The sequence below is a fragment of the Oreochromis niloticus genome, linkage group LG9, assembly GCF_001858045.2.
Source record: "Oreochromis niloticus isolate F11D_XX linkage group LG9, O_niloticus_UMD_NMBU, whole genome shotgun sequence".
Lineage (NCBI taxonomy): Eukaryota > Metazoa > Chordata > Actinopteri > Cichliformes > Cichlidae > Oreochromis > Oreochromis niloticus.
This window is the reverse complement of record NC_031974.2, coordinates 26,356,626-26,380,783: the sequence shown is the minus strand read 5'-3', so window position 1 is coordinate 26,380,783 and position 24,158 is coordinate 26,356,626. Positions and strand designations below refer to the sequence as shown.

At 41.2% G+C, this 24,158-nt stretch overlaps 2 protein-coding genes across 2 annotated transcripts; one reads left to right on the top strand and one right to left on the bottom strand.

Annotated features, from left to right (window-relative positions):
• Nucleotides 1-706: 706 nt before the first annotated feature.
• cngb3.1 (cyclic nucleotide gated channel subunit beta 3, tandem duplicate 1) lies at nt 707-8,141 on the top strand. Its single transcript, XM_025910214.1, has 16 exons — nt 707-750; nt 1,796-1,947; nt 2,045-2,344; nt 2,427-2,635; nt 2,717-2,767; nt 4,047-4,133; nt 4,226-4,290; nt 4,365-4,487; nt 5,780-5,921; nt 6,034-6,193; nt 6,676-6,773; nt 6,982-7,065; nt 7,212-7,330; nt 7,566-7,718; nt 7,876-8,008; nt 8,118-8,141. Exons 1-16 carry the CDS (start codon nt 707-709, stop codon nt 8,139-8,141), a joined length of 1,944 nt encoding a protein of 647 aa, XP_025765999.1.
• A 1,061-nt stretch (nt 8,142-9,202) lies between these two features.
• nsmaf (neutral sphingomyelinase (N-SMase) activation associated factor) lies at nt 9,203-24,101 on the bottom strand. Its single transcript, XM_005461377.4, has 31 exons — nt 23,915-24,101; nt 21,594-21,680; nt 20,531-20,609; nt 20,182-20,243; nt 19,839-19,875; nt 19,627-19,677; nt 19,399-19,470; nt 19,230-19,277; nt 18,823-18,875; nt 18,520-18,649; nt 18,328-18,399; nt 18,080-18,188; nt 16,752-16,928; nt 16,547-16,626; nt 16,374-16,464; nt 15,843-15,906; nt 14,472-14,523; nt 14,261-14,381; nt 14,042-14,173; nt 13,914-13,956; nt 13,660-13,826; nt 13,146-13,257; nt 12,779-12,837; nt 12,527-12,594; nt 12,365-12,432; nt 12,155-12,278; nt 11,622-11,705; nt 11,217-11,367; nt 10,781-10,883; nt 10,383-10,492; nt 9,203-9,868 (listed from the first exon to the last, which is right to left on the bottom strand). The coding sequence occupies exons 1-31, from the start codon at nt 23,950-23,952 to the stop codon at nt 9,774-9,776; spliced, it is 2,739 nt and encodes a 912-aa protein (XP_005461434.1). The 5' UTR covers nt 23,953-24,101; the 3' UTR covers nt 9,203-9,773.
• Nucleotides 24,102-24,158: the final 57 nt, after the last annotated feature.

Here is a 24,158-nt window from a genome sequence, read left to right as displayed (position 1 = left end):
GGCAAGCAGTTTCATGGCCACATGAGGCCAGCTCCATTATTTTGTGACAAATTGAGCAGATCAAATATCTGGAGTTAATTCCAAGTGTTGAGCTTTGGTAACTGTTCACTGGGACTCGCAACTCTCAAGGTCCAGAGAGATGATGATGCAAGTGAAGGTGGCATTATGCTGAAAAACCTAAATGAAGCGGTCAGAGAGAGAAAGTACAACTTAGGAGCAGTCAGTTCAACAATCTGGTTCATTTTTAGCAATCAGGTATGCGCCGGCCAGCTTAACAGTATCAAAGACTACTAGAGAAGTCTATTAAAGTGGATCGCAGAATTGTTTCCATGGTTAAGAAAACCCCTTCATAGAAGGTTTCTATCAAAGTCAGGAACACTCTGGGGGAGGTTGGAGTATCAGAGGGTTTACAAAAAGGGGCAACCACTGGTTACATACAAGGACAAGAAGGTTACAGTAGACTTTGCCAGAAAACATCTGAAAAGAATCTGCACAGTTCTGAAAAAATGGACAGATAAAACCTGATGTGAAGCAAAATGATAGGAAGAGAAAAGTGTGGCGAATGAAACAAGCAACTCGTGTACAGCTACCAGTGGAACTGGGCTGCTAATGTTTATTTGTGATGAGGCTGCTGATAGAAGTAGCAGGATGAAGTGTTCAGAGCTATACTCTCTGCACTGATTCCACTTCACAGTGCAAATGGATAATGGCCCACAGCACACTGCAAAAGACACCCAAGAGTTTCTCAAGGTAAAGAAATGAGCTATTCTTCAACTCCCAAGCGAGTCCCCTGATTTCACCCCAGCAGAGCATGCTTTTCAGTTCTTAAGTACAAACCTGAATACAGAGAGAGCCACAAACAAGCATCAGCTGCCTTAAAAGCCTGGCAGAGCAACTCGAGGGAGAAAACAAGGTATTTGACGACATCCAGACCAGTCACTGGCTTTAAATGATTTTGATCCAAGCCTGAGAAGCAAAACTATTTTAAAATTATGTTTAACTGCTTACTTCTACGCATCTGAAAATAGGGGACTACATAAAAAATTTGCTATAACTCCTAAAGAGTTAATGCTAAACCCCGTGAATTAAAGTTGAAAGTAAATCAATCACATATTGAGTGTTTTAAAGCTGGTTTCATTCTCCAAATACTAATGGACATAACTGTAGCTGTTCCCTGTTGAAACCTCTAACGTCATGGGCATGTCTGTTAGTTTTCACAGCAATGCCTACATGTGAGGCATTTAGGGGGCATCTGTAGAACAACCTGGGTTACATTCTCCCTTTATGGGCACTGCACCAGGACACATTAACTGTACTAAGAATAACTTGGCCCTCCTTTAGCTCTGCTTTTTTCATGAACTCTGAGCTGCTTGAGGACAGGAATAGTTACAGGTATATCTAACAGGTATCTAACAGTAAGAACTGATGACTCCACAGTCACCCCCCTCCCACTCTCTCAGTTGTGCATACAATGAGATAGGTCTCAGGAGACCTTCTACTATTGCTGTAGAAGATGTGATAACACTGTGGCTTGGAGCATGTGGCACCTAAAAGCAGGAAAGGAGATTAGGAGCTTATAGTGGTATTTGTGACTGAGATTGATCTGGCTGTGTTCTCATGCAAGCTGGAGTCACTTCAATAGAATTTAAAGGGAATGTTGAGGGAATATATTCATGTCATGGAAATGTAACAAATGCCTATTTAACAAGTGGAAAAGCAGCGCTGCTGTCGTCTCTCCCGGTGTGTTCCTAAAGCTATGAGTTGTGTGTTTTATTCTAATTTATTCTGTTTTTAGTGAAGAAGCTCCTCCTCCACCTGTTGTCTACTCCCGCTACACAGACGACACCATCCGATATTTAGCCAAGAGGTTAAAAGAACGCACAGAGATACTCAAAGAGAAGGCCATAGACCCTTACGCCACATCTCCAGAAGTCACACCACCTGTCAGTAAGTGTGGTCAAAAACAAGCCGGCATGCTTAGAGAGAAAAACAACAACATGCAAACTAATGTCTTAAATCATTGTATGCTTCTTTTGCCTTTTAGCACCTATTCTGAGAAAGGATGACTACATCCGACTGAAAGAAGAGGAGCGCGTAGCCAAGGAAGAAGCGGAAAAGAAGAAGGCGGAAGAAGCGGCCAAAAAGGCAGAAGAGAAGAAGAAAAAAGATGAGGAGAAAAGGTTGGAGGCCGAGAAGAAAGCCGAGGAGGAGCGACTGGCAGAGGAGGCCAAGAGGAAAGAAAGGATCCTCCCAGAAATCAGCTGCTCCTGCTTTGACGTCCTCTTCCATCCAGTGGAGGAAAAAATGGATGTCTTCTTGGGGACCACCATTGATCCTTTCACAGGTAGGCATCACAGCTAAGCTCAATGAATTTCTTGGATTTACCTTTAAATACTTGACAGACATTTCTGTCATTCTCTCTCCAGATCGTCGGTACATTTCCTGGTTGAGCTTCGTGGCATTGGCGTACAATTACAACGTCTGGTTTTGCTCAGCCAGGCTGGCTTTCCCTTACCACGGTGAAACTGCCAACCGCTACTGGATATTCCTCGACATTCTTAGCGACATTGTAAATGTAATAGACATCGTTGTTTGGCAGCCTCGCCTTCAGTTTGTCAAAGCTGGAGACATCATTGTAAGTCACAAACCACTCAATCACATGTACCTGATAACATTTTAAAAGTGTAATTGACCTTCACACCTCTGTTGCTTCCAGAAAGACAGAGCTTTGACTAAGGTGCATTATCGAAAATCACAACGATTTAAGGTGAGAACATGTGTCCAGTGGTGGAAAGTAACTAAATACATTTACTTAAGTACTCCAGTTAAGTACAGTTTTGTTCAACAACTGAAAAATAACACAATTAACATAATTTCAGGAATTGTGGTACTTGCTTATTTCAGCAAGATAAAGCCAAACTACACATATTCCAAATCCAAGACTCCATAAATGAGTGGAGGCGCTGAGCTGGCCTGCCTTAATGTCCAAAACAACAAGCACTGGCACTGGCATGAAATTAGCATATATTATAAATAAATAAATAAAATCCTATTTATTAAATGGTTTGAATTAAATTAAACACTTTATAACACTAAAGGCGACTAAAGATGTAATTCCACTGTAATTAAATGGAATTTTAATGTATTTTATTTGGTATTACGTTGTAATTAAATGTACCTACAAATATTGACAGGTAGACACACTAGAACAAGAAAGTTAAAACTAAAGTGTTTGCAGGAAATAAAGAAATAATTATAGTGTAAGTAAATGTAAGTACTGCATCAGCAGTTTTAAGTAGTGTCCAATTTCATGGTAATTTTGCAGAAAAACAGTTTTTCTACATCATACAAACGCTGTACTTTTTGGGGCGTGGGTCGTATTATAGAGTGGATTAATCTTACCTTTTTACATCTTTATTTGATATTCATTATGTTGTTGTGCACGATCGATGTTCTGTTTTTCAAGTGTCCTTTTATCTTACTAATATACGTGTGATAAAGACTGTAAAGTGCACTTGCAATGTAAGAATGGGAAATGTTGTTTGTGTTTGTGCAATATTACTAAGAAATTACATAATACATAAATATAACTTACAGAATATTTTATGTCTCCTTTCCTGTAAAATACCTGAAGTCATACAAAACTTACAATTACTGATTTAAGCATTTCTTAAAATGACTCACACAGTACTTACACTTAAGTACAATCTAGTCATTCCATTGTTTTCTCTACAAACCTGACTTGTTACCACTTTATTCTAAGTATTTGAAGGTAAATATAGTTATATTGCAATTTTAAGTAAAAGACAGTGAAATTCCTTTTAATTACTGGGGAATTACACCCCCTTTTCTTGCAGACCGTATTATAAAGTGGTACAATCTTAAATATATAGATTTGGATAGATGGTGACACTGCATTTGTTTTTTATCCACATTTTTGCAGTTAGCAGTTTAAATTGTTATATTTTCTTTATTCTTCTTTCATATCTGTGAGCTTTGCAGCAAAATCCAAAGTTTAACAAATGTTTGTATTCTGTTCCATGTAGACTGATATAATCAGCATCCTCCCCTTCGACCTTCTCTGCCTGTACTTTGAGTTCTCCTCGTTATACCGACTGAACCGCTTCATCAGGGTAGGCGTGACGATGCTAACTTCTTTTTATTGTACTTTTTTTCCATTACATTTTCTGATAAGTTCCTTTACTTTCCCCCCTTTGTGTTCTAGATTGATTCCTTCTTTGAGTTCAGTGATCGACTTGAGAGTGTCATGGCCAAAGCTTACATCTGGAGGTGACTGCTCGTGAATCGCATGATGTCACTGTTTTGTATCTTTAGCGTCACCATTTCTGTCTTTTCTGACACAGAGTTGCCCGCACCACAGGCTACCTGCTCTACATGCTTCACCTCAACGCCTGTGCTTACTACGTTGCCTCAGTGCACCAGGGTCTTGCCACAACTACATGGGTGTATGATGGGAATGGCACAGCGTATGTACACCAGTTTGTGACCTAAAGTTCTGTACTGTACTCTGGAGTTCACCATGGAACTGAAACATGTCATTTCATAATCAAATATATCACTTTTCCTTATAATGAAACAATTTAAAACTCAGAGAGAGATCTGTGTAAAGAACAAAAAACAACAAAAAGCAAAAAGCAGGGGTATTTAAAAAAGCTTAACAAGGCCAAGTCACGCTGTATCTATGTAGCGATGTTGTGAATATTATTGCACGGTGTTGTGACTTGGTGTTTCCAAAACCAAATCTATTTCATTATTTAATGACACATATGCCAATGTTATTTTGCTTGCTGGTATGCAGTATGCAGATGAAGATGATTATTTACCGTGCTGCGTGTGCTTGGGGAAATCAGCAGCGCCCTCTGTTGTAACCTAACGTGCACAGCATGCTCCATGATTTTTGTAAGAGTGACTCCTGAACAAAGACCAGCTCTGCTTTATCCTTTTTTTTTAATATTATTTGAGAATTGTGTGGCGTGCTCTGGCATTCATCTTAGCTTGGAGATACAAATCTAAATGATGTCCATTAATTAACTGCAGATTGATTCAACTCTCTGATATTAATAATTATTTTCAGCTTTAGCAAATCAAATGCGGTGCTCCTGAGGAAGTTTAACCATACTGATGCTGACAGAGGGACTTGCTCTTGATAACTTTTTGTTCGATGAGTGACGTCGGCTGACTTACACAGAGAAGTCCTGACTGACATCGCTCACTTTTGAATTCAGTTTAAAGAACTCGTATTGTTCTGTTTTCATACTCCTGTATTGAAAAATGTTTATATTTCATCTTCATCTGTGGTAACGCCTCTCTTTAACCCTTTCATGCATAGTGGTCGCTACAGTGGACAGCTATTCAAAGGCTGTTTTCTTGTAGTTGTGTCAGTGTTGATGGTATACTTGCACATAAACATTGGACACTGATGTGTCACTACGTACTCTGCCACCCACTGGTCAGCCAGTTGTCCACCTCAGTGGACATGTAAAAAACTACATGTTTAAAAAAATGAAGTTCAAACATCTTTTTTTCATACCTAAAGATGAATAAAAAATACTAATGAAAAAAATCCTGATTGAAGTTGTTATAATTCATGCATGAAAGGGTTAAAGTTCTTGGTGGACTGTCTCTTAGGACCATGTTAGAGCTTTGCACAGTATAAAGGCGTACCATGCTCCTGTTGATCCCAGTAAACTAAAAGATTTACGACATGCCGTCTGTAGCTGTGGATAACTCCTGTCTTTCCCCTCCTGTCCCTGCGCAGGTACCTGCGTTGCTACTACTTTGCAGTTCGCAGTCTCATCAACATCGGGGGTTTACCGGAACCTGTAACCACCTTCGAGATTTCCTTTCAGATGGCTAACTTCTTTATTGGTGTCTTTGTGTTCTCGAGTTTGATCGGACAGGTAGGAGGATATTCTTCAATGTGATCACCATTCATCTATTTTTTAATATTCCACCTGTTAATATCTATTACTTCTCTGTGACACTTTACATTTCTGCCTTTCTTTCTTTCAGATGAGAGATGTCATAGGAGCAGCTACAGCAGCTCAGACATACTTCCGGGCGTCAATGGACGGATGTGTTGCCTATATGAACACCTATACGATCCCCAAGCTAGTCCAGAACAGAGTCCGCACCTGGTACAACTACACCTGGGCAGCTCAGGGAATGCTGGGTGAGAAATTTATACCTGTCAGTGTCCTCGCCAGAAGAAGTTGATGAGTTTAAATAAGGAACAGGGAATATTCATCCACACAAATACATTTCTACATAAAAAAACAAACAAACAAACAAAAGAAAACGAGTCGTGGCCACTGGGCCTGGTTCTGCTGGAGGTTTCTTCCTGTTAAAAGGAAGATTTTACTTCCCACTGTCACCAAGGGCTTGCTCATGGGGCGTCGTTTGATTGTTAAGCGTTTTCTCTGTATTATTGTGAGGTCTTTACCTTACAATATAAAGTGTCTTGACACAACTGCTGTTGTGATTTGGTGCTATATATCAAAATGCAACTGAAATGAATTAAAGTTACAGCTGAGGTAATGAAAAAGACTCAGCCATTCCTTAAGGATTCAAGCTTGACTAATAATGAGCTGTAAAAATCCACAGACTAAAAATCTGAATGCGCTTACATGGAATCACACCGTCTGTCCTTCTCAGATGAGTCCGAGCTCCTGGACAAGATGCCTCTGGTGATGAGAATTGCCATTGCTGTGGATGTCAACCTTGCCACATTCCAGAAGATTGCATTGTTCCAGGTGAGGCTGCTTAAGCTTTAGCGCTCTAGTGCTATAGAAAGTGTATTAGAGAAAGGGCGTGTGAGTGGACAGATGATGAACTGTAGCATTTTTGGACCAAAACCTCTGAAATCAAAGTTGTGCTGGCTGCTGTCATCTTTCAGAGATGAGTAAAGCAGAGCTGCTGTGATTCAGTGAAAGTCAGTACTCACTACACTCTGTCCTTCAGGGCTGTGACCAGCAGATGTTAGTGGACATGTTACTGCGGCTCAAGTCAATCATTTATCTACCCGGAGACTTTGTTGTGAAGAAGGTTGGTGCATACATATGTGTATACATGTCTATAGGTAACGACATGGCTACAAAGTAGCAAGCAACATATTTTTGAACTGTGCTGATCATCATGAAGCAACAAGGTGACCTGAGCTGAGTGTCACTGCGCTGTTCTGTCCTCTGCAGGGTGACATCGGTAAAGAGATGTACATCATCAAAAGCGGGGCGGTGCAGGTGGTGGGAGGACCCAACAACAGCATCGTGTTTGTGACGCTGAAGGCCGGCTCTGTGTTTGGGGAAATCAGGTAAGTCTGCAGCATCAGGAAGGACAGCTGGTGCTGTGAAACCTTTGTTACAATGATGACAAATTAACTTTGGGTGAACATAATCTAAGGAGGGAAAAAGATCCAGCAGTCTTCATCACGTCTTTAATGCTGCTTTTGTGAAGTTGTGTACGTTGCTCGGTAGTTGTGTTGCATTATTTTGGTATGGACTGCCATAGTAGGCCATATTATATTTTGTCTGCGTACCCAACCACAGTTTACTACAGTCGGCTAAAGATGGAGGAAACAGGCGCACCGCCAATGTAAAAGCTCACGGCTTCGCAAACCTTTTTGTGCTGGAGAAGAAAGACCTGTTTGATATCCTCGTCCACTACCCGGAGTCTGAGAAGGTGCTGGCCAGGAAGGGCAGGTGAGCCGCTTATTAGTGCTTCAGGAACCGTTTTTTCATTCAAATTTAAAAGTAAAAGTATCATATACCCTGCAAACCTCCATCCAAATCATTAAGTTAAATGAAATTTAAATATGCATCCTTTTAAGAACTGTGTGTGTGTTTTGTTACTGTGAAGGAAACTAATCAAAGCCAAAGGAGCTGTACCTGCTAAAGGTAATGAGGAGAAGCAGAAAGGACTGGCTCTGTTTGGACCAAAGCCACCAACACCCAAGCTACTCAGAGCCTTTGCCAATTTGAAAAAACTCAAGGTAAACGTGATGTGGGGAAGTGTGTTCTGCTGTAGGCTGTTTAAAAGCATTGATGGCTAAAGTATTTGTGATGTTGGGTCCTGTCTTCACTTTGTCTTCTTGTCCACAGAAAATGGAAGAGGAGACGAAATAGGAAGTGGATGTGGAGTGTTATTGAGAGTCACAATTTTAAAGTTGGTATCTTCTACTTTTCTCTTGCTACCAAAAGACCCATAATGGGACCAGTCTGCAGCGACCAGAAGAGCTGTTGTGATTCAAAGGTTTATGTGTCCTGATACTCTTCAGTCCAATTGATCACAGCAATTTGGAAACAGCAAAGTGCTATGATCGGAAAGCAATAATAATCTCTCCTAAACTCTTTGCGGATTCATCAATAGACACAGAACGGTCTGTGACAACAGAAGAGAACAACTGCTTAAAATTTGTGTCATGCAAATGATCGACTTTTCATATTAAAAAAAAAAAAAAAGGCAAAAATTGTTCAGTCTCATTATTAGGTATTCTGGGTGGTGTGAAGCTCTTCCATCCCTTAGATCACAGGTGTCAAACTCCAGGCCTCGAGGGCCGCTGCCCTGCTTGTTTTCCAACTAACCTGCCCTTATAGCTTCTTATTGGCAAAGCACACCTGATCCAGGTAATCAGCAGCAGGTAGTTCAGGGATATCTCAAAACAAGCAGGATACTGGCCCTCGAGGACCAGTATCCTGGTTTGACACCCCTGCCTTAGACTCTCTGTGCAAAGAGCACCACCTACTGGCTGAGTGACCTCAGGGTTTAAACAGTAAACTGAGCTGCTGGAACTTGTAGTCTATTTGAATTTTGACCAAGAGGTGTAACCAAGAGTATCAAATATCAATATAGAAATGGTTCTGTTTGTTACTGGGTAGTCTGGTTTTAGCCCCAGTGTTTGTTGGATGTCCACAAACATCACCGACACTGTAAATAACCAAAATATCTGATATATTGATTAAAGTTGTCTTTCCTCTTGACACAAAATCCAAAAGCATGAACATTTACTAAACTTTTACTCTTTTTTGTTGAGGAAAAATAATATCGCAAAATACAGGATGATCCGTGTAATAAAAGTACACTGTGCTGTTTGTTTAATCAGAATAAGTCGAGCTCATTCATCAAATCCTCAGAGACCCCTAAAAACAAAAAACAAAAACAAAAAAAAAACAAAAGAAAGGAGACATTTTAGAGGCAACCATGATTTATTAATAATACCTGAGCACCATAAAGCTCTGACAGACACTGTAAATCCACTGCAAAATTAAAATTCACATAAAGCTACTGAAACATATTTAAAAACAAGATACAATCCATCCACCAACTACACCTGCTTTATCCTTTACAGAGCTGTGGAGGGAGGTTAGGAAGAGATTAGCTACGTGATGTTTAACAGTTAATAAATTTAGGCACAAAATTAAGTCCACGTGTATGTATAACAGGCTAAAAACTGAAGTGAAAAATCAAACACGTACACTTCTGCTTCCGTCTCTCATGCACGAAACTGTAAGTAGACATTTTCTCCCAAGATGCAGACATTAATGAAAACTAAGACGACCACGTTTGGCCTGTTGCTTGGTTTTGGATTAAAAACAGTTCAGAGCCAACTCCTCTGAGATGCTGCACATTCAGAGTATGTTGTCAGCATGTCTCAAGTCCTTTGTGAGTCTCTTTCAAAGGCAGTCAGCAGGATACTTGGCCTGTGTTGTCCGGGATATTGCACTGGGAGTCTTTATCTCCCCAACAGAGATGGAACTTTAACTCTGGAGCTTCCAGAAGATTATCTGTCGGTCCTCTCCACCTGTGATCAGTGTGGTGCACAGCTCACTCATCCACATGGCTGTGACAGCACCTGTGTGTACACGGATCCATGTATAATATTCTTTAGCCTATATTGTTATTAATTGATACATTTTATTCTACTGCATGTACATTTTAAGATTTTACTACATTAGTGGCACAAACATATTAGCTAAATTAGCATCCGCCGACATCTTCTGAATCAAATATTACAGATTTAGTGGAAATCAGTGAGCTTTGGGGACAAGGGTGTAAAACATAAGGCCCGGGGGCCAGAATCGACCAGCGAAGACTCCAATCTGGCCCACCATTTTCTGTTATTTACTAACAACTTTATGTTATGATTAAAGGTCATTCAGGACAATGAATTAGCAGAAGTTCCTGGTAATGTGTCAATTCATTCCTGCTAATTCGTTCAACTGGCAGTAAATAAATCACAAATGTAGCAGATTTTCTTTCTTTCTTTGTAGTTGCTGGTTTTACAGCCAATAAACAAATTAGCAGCAGCAGAAGTTTGAAAATGGGGGTAAAAACCCCACCCAATGATTACTGAAGATGAGCTCCACCTGAGTGTGCAGGGATCCTCTTGGTAACTGTGTTGGTAAGAAGGTCCCACAGGAGGAGGTCACCAGACTGGCCCCCACACAGCACCCAGTTTCCATCCCAGCAGAAACACCTGCACACACAAACATGCTGCTAAAAGCTTTGAGCATAGCACAAAGAAACAAGTGAAATACAAAGTTCTGGATTGCTAGGAAAATGGGAAATTATTAGCACAACTGTTAGCAGAAGTCTAACTCAGGTGAAGCATGTCAGTATCTACATTTAATGTTAGCTGTCAGATTTCTAAATACACCAAAAGGAAAAAAGAATTCATAAGAAATGAATGAAATGAATGCATGAATCCTGTGTAAGCACAGAACAAATTAAGACTTTTAGTTATATCCAGCTTTTAGTCTCTCACCTCTGCTCCTCCTCAGCTTTCACAGAGGAGATCACCATTCCCGTCTGGACGTCGATAACCTTCATGCAGGAGTCGGCTCCAACACTGAGAACGTGTCGGCTATCTGAGAACGCAAAATCGCTATAATCAGGATTTCTAAGCTCACACACATATACAGTTACAGGTCTTTGAATAATACATATGAGTCTGGGAGTTGTAATTTCTCAACAGAAATTCTTCCTGCTCAGCAATAAAGGTTTGTTTGATGGATACAGAAGAATCAAGCAGCCAGCAGACGCTTCAAAGAAAACTTAAGAAGTGCTCTCCACATGCACTTTAACTGTACTGAGCCAAATATTAAGCTTAAGGGAATTATTTACTCATAGCTTTCACAAGCAGATCTGAGTCTATCACCTAAAATGTTCAACAAAATTCAAAGTTCCACGTTCACACAAACCAGGACTGAAGGCCATGTGGTGGATGGTCCCACTGTGGCAGTGGATCTGCTGCAGAGTCCTGTAGTTGCTGGTGTCCCAGATGGTGACGGTCCCATCTTTAGATCCAGACACCAGCAAAGTCCCAGCTGGGTTCAGACCGACCGTGTTCACCTGAATTTGAATGTTAGAGAGCAAACATGTTTTTATTAAATATGTTTTTAACGCTGCTAAAACGTCTCAGTGTTTGACAAATATGAACATTTTATTTTTAAGAGTTTTTCCAACAATAACACATGCACACAGCCTTACTTGTTTAAAAACAGAGTGATTAGTCAGAGTGGCGTAAACACTGATTATGATACATTTAAATCCACATGCAGTTTTAAGACACTGATGAAACCTGTGGCTCCGGTTTTGTCACTCACCCCAGCATCATGTTCCAACTCACCCAGCAAATTAAACTGGGATCTCTTGTGAGCGGAAGAGCTGTCAGAAGTGCACTCCCACACCTGTGAAGGTCACACAGAAAACAACGCAAGGTTCATCCTCTCTCTGTCATGGAGTCCTTTGCATACATCTGCTGGCACTGAAACAAGTCGGCTTCTTTTCAGAACGAGCACCCAGGTTTAGCTTTTCGTAAAAGTCGTCATGCAGCCTGACCAGGCCGGACATCACAGCACGAGTGCGAGCTACATGAAGATGCAATAACAGTATTCTCATTCCTGTCCAGGGAAAGCTTTCAGGATATCATTTTACCGTTTATGTAAGTCTGATGTGTCTACGATGTTTCCTCCTTATTTATTAGTAAAGGGACCTCGTGTGTTATACATCATGTGATGTACTGTCCAATCTGGTCCATATGACAAATACTGCATAGCTCTCTCCCTTCAGTAAATTCATTAATCCATCACTGTAACATGTCCCATGTCTGAAAAAGGTTATAGAGACAAAACTTTACCTTAACAGTGGAATCCCAGGACGCTGTGTAGAGTGTGTTTTCAAACCAGCACATTTTACTGACAGCGTCATCGTGACCCATCAGCGTATCCTGCCGCCTGCCATACGGGATGGAGTAGAAATAACTAGGAGAGAGGAGCGTGCAGGTCAGCGAGAAGCCGTCAAAACTCTCTGAAAACCACGTTAAATATAATGAATAAACAGTCCGTACACATTGTTGTCCCACGAAGAGCACACCACGGTTTTACTGTCCGCCAGTACCAAACACGACGACAAGGGCTGAAAAACAGTCGAGCAGTTTACTGTTTACAGAGAAATGGAACAGATTAGGAGAAGAGATCCAAGGAAGGAGATGCTGAACGGGCGAGCGTACCATGTTACAGAACGACATGCTTCTCTGGAACTCCTTCAGCTCTTTGGAAAACATTTTAAGTGTCGAGTCTGGAATAAAGAGCGAGACGAGTGAGTCTGAAACAAAACTCCACTGACAGAACAGAGCAAACCGTAATCCATCATTCTCTTAATCCTTTTAACTCAACGGCTTTTTAATTAAAGAGAAAACAAAATGAGTTTTCAATTAGATCTGAGTAGTCTCATTTCTTCTCAGTCTAGACATTTTCCAAACCTTGAGATGTGGAGAAAACAGCGGATCCATCTCGAGACACAGCAATGCCCGTCACAGCTCTGCACATACAGCAGAAAGAAAGTTACTTAAAAACACATAAATATACATGTATATATATATATAAAAACAAACAAACACATGAAATGAAGAATTTATTTAGAATAACACAGCAGTCTGTTATTGAAGGAAGTAGTCCTGAAAGTAGTATTAAGTTTCTGAAGGGGTGTGGAGCTCCTGCAGCTGCCTGCAACCTGCTTTCTTTGAATTCACTTCCTCATTTTTGAGGCAGGGCTTTCACTTTTGCTGTATGTGGTTACATTTGTACTAACTGTTCTAACTGCAGCCCACCGAGCAGCTCCTGACTCACTCTTTATGGATCTTGTGCCTGGAAACGGGCTTCAGACTTTCCATGTTTGCCCAGGCCAACTTCCTGCTCTCCTCGGTGAGATCTTCGAAAGACGAGTCCTCGCCCTGAGAGGCTGCAAAACAACGCAGGGATCCGGCCTGCATGTTAACTTATTATGGTTATGAAAAACATTTTATATATTAAAACACATTAAAATACAGTTAATACAGCCAAAAGTGCATAAATGAAACTCTTTATTTTCTTGAAAAAAAGAGTAGTAAAATAATAATTCATCTTATTGTGACACTTTTTAATCTTGTGTTTGTGTTGATTGGCTTCACTCACTGAAACATGCACCATCCTTCCAGAGAAGAGTAGTGAAGCACATAACTGTGTGGGCTTTAGAAACGCTGCTCAACTCTCACAGCTGCCGTTGCATCGTGTTATTAGCTACTTAAGCCTGAACAATGAAAGAGAAACCTCTGCAGCTGCAAGGCTCTCACACACTTCCCACCTGCGTGCTGTGCGATGTTACCTGGAGATAGTTCAGCGTCGGGTGAGTTGATGCTCGAGCTTCGGGTAATGTTCTGAAACCTCGGGGTGATCCTCTGAGGGTGAGGGCTGGTGAACAGCTGTGTGGGCGTCTGGCCAAACTCCAGGATCTGTGTCAGCATGGCGATTCTCTGATCGGTGTCCACAATTCTTGCCACACAGACAGAAGGGAAACGTTAGGCCAATGAGGCGGGACGAACATTTGGAAATATTCTCGTTGGATTTTCTTCTCTGTACCTGTCACAGTCGATCCCGCCCTCGTAGGTCAGTGGGTGAAACACTTAGAAAGGAAACCGATGAGATGAATATTAATTGTTGGCACGTTTTCATGCCTCTTGTACTGAGAGTAGCTGTTGGTTAATTACCGTTGTGAGCCGCCACAGCTTCACTGCCCCTCTGCTTGAAGCCAAACACCAAGTCAATCCACTCATGAAGGTGTTCTGACACATACTGACTCTCCAGGGCGTCTTTGTGCTTCTGAAGAAAATCACTGGAATCTGGAGGAAGAAACAGCTAACCTTACTTCTGCACGTGACTCCTAATATTACAGAGACACACACACAGCCGGTCGACAGGAAGTTCACCTGTGGCCCATGGCGGAAGAACGACATCACCAACTAAACTTCCATTCTGCCGTCTGCCCAAATCCAGACTCATTCTGTTTTCCAGGAAGCTGGGGTCTGTCCCAAAAAACTCTGGGATCAACTGCAAACATACGAGGAAAAGCAACATGTCAAGAAAGACATTCCTCTACAGAAACAGCATCAACACCAGATAACAGACGAACAGCTTCACCTCCTTGAAGTCAGTAGCTCCCTCCAAGCAGTTTTTCCACGTCTCACCTATGCTGTAAGAAACCACAACACATCACCAAACACGACTTCAAAGCGTGAAATACAACATTCACATCTTCACCAGAAAACACTGTGTACGTGTTCAAACTTGTTTCCACAGTATTCACAACATGCAAACTCTGTTTGCATGTTGTTCCTGTACAACAGTGCATGTAAATGTCAGCATCTGTTTGCCCTGTGATCGGCTGGACACCTGTCCAGGATCCATTCCTCCCACAAGATTAAACTGGATCAGTGTACACACCTAAATGTACATCTGTGTGTCAAACTTCTTTGATTAGCACTATTTTAGTCAGAGTTAGGATGAGCTTAACTTCTCAACTCTGTTTACATTTACCTGCCTGGGGTAAAGCTAGTTAAAAGTAGCTTGTATGTAAACCTGCGCCAATGTCAGCTGGTAATTCTCAGTGTTGTTCTCACATGAAATAAATGTTTTGTACATCGTCCTTTAGAAATGCATAAATAATTATTAATCAGGAAAACGTAATTGCCCCATAAATCTAATAACTGGTTAGCACGTTTGGCAACAAGAACAGCAATCAAGCTTTTGTGACAACTGGCAACGAGTCTTTCACTGTGGAGGAACTTCGGTTTGCTCTTCTTTGCAGAATTGTTTTAATTCAGCCACATTGTTTTTGAGCACGAAGGTCACGCTGAAGCATCTCAAACAATGTTTGAGAGGGGGACTTGTTGGTGTGTTTCAGATCACAATCCTGCTGCATAACCCAAGTGCTCTTGAGCTTCAGGGCACAAACTGATGACTGGACATTCTCCTTCACAGTTTCTGGTGGAGAGCTGAAGTCATGGTTACAGCAAATGATCCAGATCATCACACTACCACCATCTGACTGTTGCTATGGTGTTGTCTTTATGAAATACTGTGCAAGTTTTAGATCGGATGTAATGAGACTCAAACCTTTCAAAAAGTTAAGCTTTTGTCTTGGAGTAAAGTCTTGGAGATAATCAATGTAATTTTTCAAAAACCAAACAAAGAAACAAGAATAAACCCCTCTAAACCTGTGACGTTGATCCATCACAGCTGATTTAAATGGCTAAATGACCTCCTCAACATGTCTTGAAGTTCTCCAGAGGCCTGGTAATGAAATAATCATTTGACTCAGGTGTGTTGACCCAGGGTGAGATCTAAAACCTGCAGGACACCGGCCCTTGAGACCTGGAGTTACCCACGCTGATCTAAAACATTTAAGTTTGACAAATATGCAAACAACTAAGAAATCAGCCAGTGGGCAAATACCTTTTCACGCCACTGTAGGTTACCATTATAACGTTTAAAAGGAAAAAAAAGATGTACCTATTGAACATTCGGTCAGCGTGGTCATAGCGGCCATTCTGGAGACACAGCATGTGCTCTGGAGCTGCAGTTAGAGGACAGCAAATGAATTTAAAAGACAGAATCTGAAAGATCAGAAATCAATAAAAGTGACTACAGCTAAATATCAACAGATTTTAAACTGAATGTGAGAGAAATTAAGTCAACATTGCTGTAGTGTTAAATGTTACTGTTACTTCAAAAAGCAGAATTATGTGTCGTCAAAATGTCAGTGTGTAGTTTCTGAAGGCCGTGAGTCACAATGTGAGTCACAGTTACTGTGACAATCGTGCATTTGACTGATCTTTAAACTTCTGCTTGACTTGCACAAGCATCATCACAAACTATCAAGATGAAGAGTGAAAATGCTGTGCTGCGCTTTTAACTGTAGTGTTATATTTGACTGTTGTGTCACCAGCAGGCTAAACCTCAGTGTTACAAAACATACAAAAATAACATCTGCTGGTTCCACACGTCTTGTAGATGATAAGTAATGTTAACTGTGAGACATACCAACTCTGACCAGGTAAAAAAGGACGTAGCCTGGAGATGAGTAATGGCTGCCGTACATGAAGCTAGGTTCGGGCATGCCTCTGTAGCGAGCCTGTGGACAAGAGGAGAGCTCTGTGGTTAATAAGGAACTTGTTACCAAAAACAAACACAGTACAATCAGGAAGTAGTCTCACCAGGAGCCTGTCCAGTCGCTCTTTGTTCAGGGCTCCCACAGGTTTGCTCAAGTCTCTGAATGTGGCAGCATTTGTCATGTCTGAGAAACAAAGTGAAGTCCTGACAGTGAGAAACTACAGCATCTTTACAAAGATGCGAGACCCAAAATCTCAGCCACCATCACTCTGACTGACAGGAGAAAGCGGCAAAGGTCTGCGGACCCACCTAACCGCGGGCTGGTATAGTCAGCGATGACCCAGGGGAAGACGGGGTACTGCGAGAGGTCGTTGCAGCTGCGGTCAGCCAGGTTGTTGAGGTGGAGGAGATACTGGTAGCTGCTGAGATGACCACGCTGCCACTGCAACATGTAGCTCTCTGCTGTGTGCTCTGTCATGTGGTTTTCTGAGCAAGAAAGACGAAAACAGCACAGTCACGTGGTTCAGTTAATCACCAAGAATGAAGCTTCAGCGGCACTGCTTTATAAAGACAACAGCAGTTTTTACATATGTTGCTTCTGCGTAGTCGCATAGAGACCATTTAATCAGGTTTATTTGCAGCTTTGGACTATTTAGTGATCACTTGATGGATGTAGCTGAGGGTTAACAGTAGCACACTTAAAAAAAAACAAAAAAAGTGTTTGCTCCTAAATCCTTGAACATTTAGATCTCACTTATATCCAGTATTGTTTAAACACATGTCTGCGAGTGCACTGCTGCACACCTTCATGTGTAATCATTGATCAGTGAACCACAAACAGGGATTCACTTGTTAATCATTTTCACAGTGTTGAGGAAAACATTTTCTGCAGATGCTCTTTTCAACACGCAGCACAGACTGTGTCTATGTGTACGGGTCTGCATCTTTACTGCTGGTCGGTTAACTTTCATTCATTCAATTTGTTCAATAAATCTCAACAAAACAAGTGAGTCACGATTCTGATAATTTACTGACAGAACTGCTGCATGACTGAATGAAAATTTAGGTATTTAGTTCCAGTGCATCATCGGCGTATCACAAATGGAAGCAGCATGGTACACTGATGTATTGAAGATTGTCCAAGACAGACACGTTGTTACTTCTGGAAAACTCCACTTGGTTTAGATTTACTGGGTTCACAATAGGGACGAGAATTGATACAAGTTTAGCAATTCTGATTGCTTATCCATTCTCATTGGCTCTGCTTTGAGAGTCACCCCCATCTCCACGCAGCATATCAAAGACATTTGTGCAAATTGCATGTTGTGTGGTCAAATTTTTGTGCATGTAGGAGTCCAACACACCAACACAAATCCATATCCTAGGGACACATTCGATCTTTCTTAGGATTTAGGTATGAACACAAAGTCGACAACACGAAGCAAAAGAAGAAAAAGATCCTAAAGAGATTTTAAAGCAATTTGTTGTGTATTCTTGGCAGAAACAGCTCAGGAGTGCAGCACATGTGTGGAAACAGCACCAGCGGAGGCCACCAATTCAGGCTTCTAGAGCAAAATATATTTTAAAGAAGTGAAAAAATAAATCAGACATTTATTAATAGGTTTGTATCGTCTCACCCAGGAAAGTTGCGATGTAATAGTAGATTTCATCTCTGTCGGCTGTGTTGTCAAACTTCAGGTATATGTCTGAACAGAAGTCATTCTCAGAACAGAATACCTCCAGACCCTGAGCAGGGAGACCGAACACATGAACCCATGTGCTCATCCAAATAAACTGCAGTGACTTTAAATATTACAAGGCAAATGACTAAAAGTGAACTTTCAGAAAGATACTGAAGCTACCTTTAGTAGCACTTGCGACTCACCAGGGGTCTAAGACCATGCCGTCTTTTGTAGATTCTCCTGACATTGTGCAGCTCTATCTGAATCACATTTTCCTGAAGGGAGAGGACGTGCACACAATTACAATTCATGTGTTTGTGAAACATTACTGGTGTTCAGCATCTGAACAAACAGCCACACCAACACCATTCCTACTGCCTGCTTGGTCATCTCACCGGATATCCATTGAGAGGCTGGAAGTAGAGGTTTTTATCTGTTACGCAGACATGGCCTGGATTGCACACCAGAGGCATGACCATCTCCACTGCACACTCCATGTGAGGGTTTTCAGCAACACTCTGAAAGCTTCACAGCACATTAACATCACAGTCCTGTCTAGCTGCACGCTCTAATACATCTAAGCCTTATATAATAATCACTATATTGAATTTAAGTCATGCATAACACAAATCCAATGAGGCCTAAAAATAAAGTTAGGAAAAAGCATATAAACACTCATCTGATTGACATCTACATACCAGTTTTTGTCAAATGAAGACCTCGCCATTCGGGATTGTAGATTGGCAGCAATCTAGAAAAAAAGGAAATGTGGATTTGGTCTTTGGTTATGCAATTTACTTCAAATTTTAAACTAATTAATGGTTGTAAAGAGGAAGGAGTAAGTGGGGACAAATACAGGAAGTGCAACAGACTTTCACTGTTTCATTGCATTTGTTTTTCATCGTTTCCTCATCTTCAGGGTTTCGAGGAATGGTCTACAAATGTGAGATGGACCACACTGTTGGGGCTTGAAGTCACTACAAACTGGACCTTTATTTAGATTTAATCTATTTTTTAATTATTTATGATGTGGATTTTTGTCAGTGTGTGAAGTGGGGCATTGCTTTCGAGGCTTACTGTGGACTGAGTGTAATGATCGACTTACCATTGCAGTCTGGTCTCCAAGTTTTTCCAGACAGGAGGCCCTGTGGAGCTGCAAAATTTAACAGATTTTGAAGGGAATGAAAGCAGCACACAACGCACACGTGACACAAAACTCCCCCCACCCCACCGACCCCCACCCCACAGTATTTTGTTCTGTACCAGCGACATACCTGAAGTAACGTCTGGACAACATCCTCTGTTTTACTCCAGACTTCTAACTGAAAGGTCAGTGTCTTTTCTTCCTGTGATCGGACAAGTTTATTCAAAAACAGAACAGAGTTTCTTTTGAATAAAAGGACACATTGGTTTCAGAACCTTGTCCTAAAAATGTACTTCAGTGTTTTTAGACAATCATTACAGAATTTTACACTGGCTATTATATAGCATAGCGGACTCACCCTTTCATTTCTGTAAGGCGCGATAACGTTGCTTTCTTTGATGTATATCACCTGAAAATGAAAGAGTGGATTTACGTAGACAAAACAAAAGACAATGAAAGTAAAGAGGATCAACCAGAAAAATAAAACACCGTATATTACTGAGAAAAAGCCGCGAGGACTGGTGCCTCTCTGAAGAACAATATGTTTACAAAAATAACCCCATAACTCACCTGCTTGCAGAGAATAGATATGGTTGATGGTCTGGGTCTGTGAGCACATGCACAAATCAGATAGTAAATAATAAGAATCATGACATCAAAACTATAATTACTTTTAAGATTAATAATACAGAATAATCAGCATTAGCATGTGCCACATCCAAAGCAGTAGTGCACACGTTTTTGTTTTCAAAATCACATGAAGCCCAATCATTTGCAGATGCTACTTACAACATTGCTTTTCATGTACAGCTGGGCTACATTTGCACACCAAGTAACCAAACCGGTTTGTCAAACTGAGTAAAGACAAGCATGTGATTTGCACATGCAACGCCTAAGATATTACTGTGCTCACTCGTTAAAAGGGTTCTTCTCTTCCTCCACAAACTCAATCTTCTTGCAATCTCGCAGAGGAATCTGAAGGCAGAGCAATTATGATTAAAGACGTGGTGGCGTTACTACAAAATCCATGAAAAGCACACAAACACTGTACGATACAAAAGTCTGTTAGTACTTCTCCATTATATCCAGCCTGCCTACATAATGGTAACTGTATCTCCCAGCAAAGACAGGCCTCATGACACCAACGTATATTTTTTAATGTTAAAATTCACAATTTAAAATTTAGCTAGCAGCATTCCCACAATGTTTATTAGTTGTAGTTTTATTTTTGTTTTTTTTTTAAGAATGTTATAAAAACAAACCTTTATAATCGGTTCTCCAAGCTCCTCTGGATCAAATATGATCGATTTGGAACAAATCTTGAACGAACCTCGGATTTTTCTGGAAAGAAAACAGCTGATGTTAGCTTGTTAACTAATAGCTAGCCCCCCCCAAAACAAACAAACAAACAAACAAAAAAACCAAAACAAAAAACACACACACACACACACACACACACACACACACACACACACACAGTAAAACAAACAACAGTAAATATTTTGCACAAAAAAGTCAATAGACATTTATAAAAAATAAATTAATTAATCTTGAAACGTTAGGAGAATAAAATGCTAATCACAGGCTAGCAACCTCTATCAATTTTCCTTCCCGGATTTCCACAACGGATTTCCCCATCCACTGTGTTTCAATCAGGGGGAAAAAAACAGAACCGGAAATGAGTCCAAACAACAGATTACTTTTTCTTTGAACTGATCGGTCTCAAGGTCACAGAGCAGAGCTACAGTGTAAAGTCGTCCCACATGGCAATAAACGTTTAGCCTAAACAATAAAACTTGGCTCACATCCAGCCCACACCATACTTCTAGATCACATATTTGCCAAATATTAACCAAATGCAAATAGCTGCATGGCACAAATGTTGTCCAAATGGCCTGTAGGACAGAAATCTTCAAAACGAGACAAAGAAAGCAAAGGTGGTGTTTTTTGTATTTACTGTTCTCTCCTTTTTCGGTAGGTAGGTAACAGGACATGATTATCACTGAGAAGTTCACAATGTTTGTTAAAAAAAAAAAAAAAGTTTACACAAGCCTTCATTACAGAACTAAATGGTGTTTGAACAGTTGTTCCTCAGAAGGCAGAGCAACTACCATCAACCCTAAAAGCTTTAAACAAACATGAGTACATGATAGCACCAATAAAAACAGACAGAAGCATTTCAAAGTGTAAGACTTCTTTTGCTTTTTGTAATTTTAGAGGAAAGTGATGGCACAGTTTGTACTCAAGCTTATAAAGTATTTCCATGGTGCAGCGATTTAAGGTGTTAGATGCTGATGAAGCGTTGCCGTTAATTATCCAACTTACCTCTGCTTTTTTAAAGTGCTTGTCACATGGTACGCGGTGTGCTGTTCAAAATAATATTCCTCCAAATCCAGCAGCAAGAGAGAAAACCTGGAAAGGAGCAAACAGCTGCTTGAGAAAACATCAGCGCAAAGGTGGAGTTAGACTGTAAATTGGAGAATTTGGCTCTTTAACACAAAAGTGTGACTCCAGGCAATGATGCACCCTGTTAAAAAACTGTCTTTGGTGTACTTTTTAAACATTTAGAATCAGCAAGTTTCTGCAGATTCTGGTCAGTGCTGATGCATCATGTGCACAGCTTTCCTTATAGTTGTGTTCTGTCAGGATTACACACGTTAAATAACCTAAAAAAATGTAAATAAAGTCACTTTTTAGGCTAGAATTGTGACCACTAAAAGAGAGAGAGCGCCTCGTAGTTGATTATTCAGCTGTGAGCAATGTTGCAGCTTACGTGTGTAATATTTCTGCTTACTGCTGCACTGACCATCAATACGTGAAACCGCTGTGAGCAGTAATGTGGATTTAGAAACCGTGGCATGCACTTCCTTTACTCAACTTGCATTAAAAGGAGTTAATTGCTGACATATTTAAGAAGCTATTTCATGCCAGAGCAATGTTTTAGCTTATATACATATATATATATTCCAACTGATATTTCACAACAAAACCAATAAAGACATTTCAAAAACATCAGCTTGGTAATCGGACCTACAGGAACTAGAAACAGTCAGTCCGGTGCAGTTCACATACGCAGCTTTAACAAACCCAACAAAGGGTATTGAAAGGTTTTATGTGGAACTGCTGCTTGTTGAAATCAAAGTTATCAGATTAGGCAGAAGGATGTGTCACTAAAAAAGGAAGTGATTTGCTTAAATTCACTGGCCACTTTGTTAGGTGCACCTGTTAACTGCTCGTTAACACAAATATCTAATTAACAAATCCCATTTCAGTAATGAGTAAGACGAGGACATGGTCACGACTATCTGCTAAAGTTCAAACTGCGCATTGCAATGGGAGAAAAAGGTGATTTAAGCGACTTTGAGCATTGCATGATTGTTGGTGCCAAATGACCTCATCTACTCTCCTGGCATCTCCCCCAATCTAGAAACATCTGCGGGGTTTACAGATAATGGTCTGAAAATGACAAACTATCGAGTGAGCAGCAGTTCTCTGGCTGAAAATGCCTTGTTGATGCCAGAGGTCAGGGGAGAATGGTCAGACTGCTCTGAGCTGATGTGAAGGCAACAATAATGCAAATGACTGCTCATTACAACCAAGGTGGGCAGAAGAGCATCTCTGAACACACAGAACGCCACACCTTGAAGCAGAAGACCACACTGGGTGCCACTCCTGTCAACTAAGAACAGGAAACTGAGGCTACAATTTACACAAGCGCTGCAAGATCTCCAAAGCATGGATGAATGCTTGTATGAATAGTTTAGTCTGCTGCTGGTGGTGCAATGGTTTGGGGGGATATTTCCTTGGCACACTTTGGTCTCCTTAGTGCCACTGAGCATGGTTTAAATTGCCACATCCTACCTGACTTTTGTTAAGTACAGAAGAAGAATGCTTTCTATGTTAACCAGACTGTCAAAAGAAAGTTGGATCCTGACTGGTGTGATTGATTGTATTCATTTCCCTGAACGACCATAACACATTAGAAGCAGAGGCCTGTGGTAGCTTGAGTTCCAAAACTCCAGTATCAGACAGGCTCTAATGAGTAGAGTCACCAGTACGTACAAAGCACTTCCTCACACTCGCTGAAGAAACTGTTCATCCTGTACTGTTCAGAGGTGACCTCATCGTTTTCCTGCCCAGCATGCCGTGTATCAAAGTGCACTGTGGAAATTCAATGCCCTGCTCTAGACTGGGACCACGCAGGAGATCGTTTCAAAGCTTTTAAGAGCTCACTCTGGTGGTCAGTTTGAAGCATAGATCATGTGCTAAGGTCTGCCGCTTCCATTAGGCTGCTGAGAATTGGAGGGCTGCTGGAAAAAGCAGCTGCTTTAGTTTAAAGGTCTGTCACAGTCTTTTATATCCTCCGCACTCTCACTTAAGCGTCAGTGTGTTTTTCTGTCCTCTAGACACGGGACCTTCTGGGTAAAAGTAACCGGTCTGCACCGCAGACCAGAGCCCACTTCAATAATAAGACCGCATCCCCCAGCTGACAGTGGAGCTCTGCCTCATTAGCTAAGCAGCCCTGCCTCACGCTGCAATGACACGCGGCCACAGTCGGGAAAAACAGCCCGCTGCTGCCGCTCAGCTCCCAACAAAACCTCGCAGGGACGTAAGCACCTGCTAACAGAAGGTGGAAGAACACCAACCTTTCTTTAGTTCGTTCCTGCGCCCGAAAAAACGCCATGACCGCACAGCATCCCTGTTCAGAAACTGAATACCAACAAGCCACAACAGCCCGAGCTCTGTAAACACGGAAACTTGGTGGAAACCACGTGACCCACTCCAAGCCAGACGGTGAGCGGTCTGCACAGAGCAGCGGAGAGAGACGTCACTCTGCTGGCACGTTTAAGGACCAACACTGCGTCTGCATTAGGACCAACACTGCGTCTG

Coding starts and splice junctions, on each gene's coding strand:
- cngb3.1 (XM_025910214.1), top strand. CDS start 707: ATGGCCCACAGCACACTGCAAAAGACACCCAAGAGTTTCTCAAG. Junction 4,134..4,225: donor GACTGAACCGCTTCATCAGG/GTAGGCGTGACG, acceptor TTTGTGTTCTAG/ATTGATTCCTTCTTTGAGTT. Junction 7,066..7,211: donor GAGACTTTGTTGTGAAGAAG/GTTGGTGCATAC, acceptor TGTCCTCTGCAG/GGTGACATCGGTAAAGAGAT.
- nsmaf (XM_005461377.4), bottom strand. CDS start 23,952: ATGGCGTTTTTTCGGGCGCAGGAACGAACTAAAGAAAG. Junction 18,876..19,229: donor TTGGAGACCAGACTGCAATG/GTAAGTCGATCA, acceptor CTTTTTTTCTAG/ATTGCTGCCAATCTACAATC. Junction 12,279..12,364: donor TCTTCGTGGGACAACAATGT/GTACGGACTGTT, acceptor CCTCTCTCCTAG/TTATTTCTACTCCATCCCGT.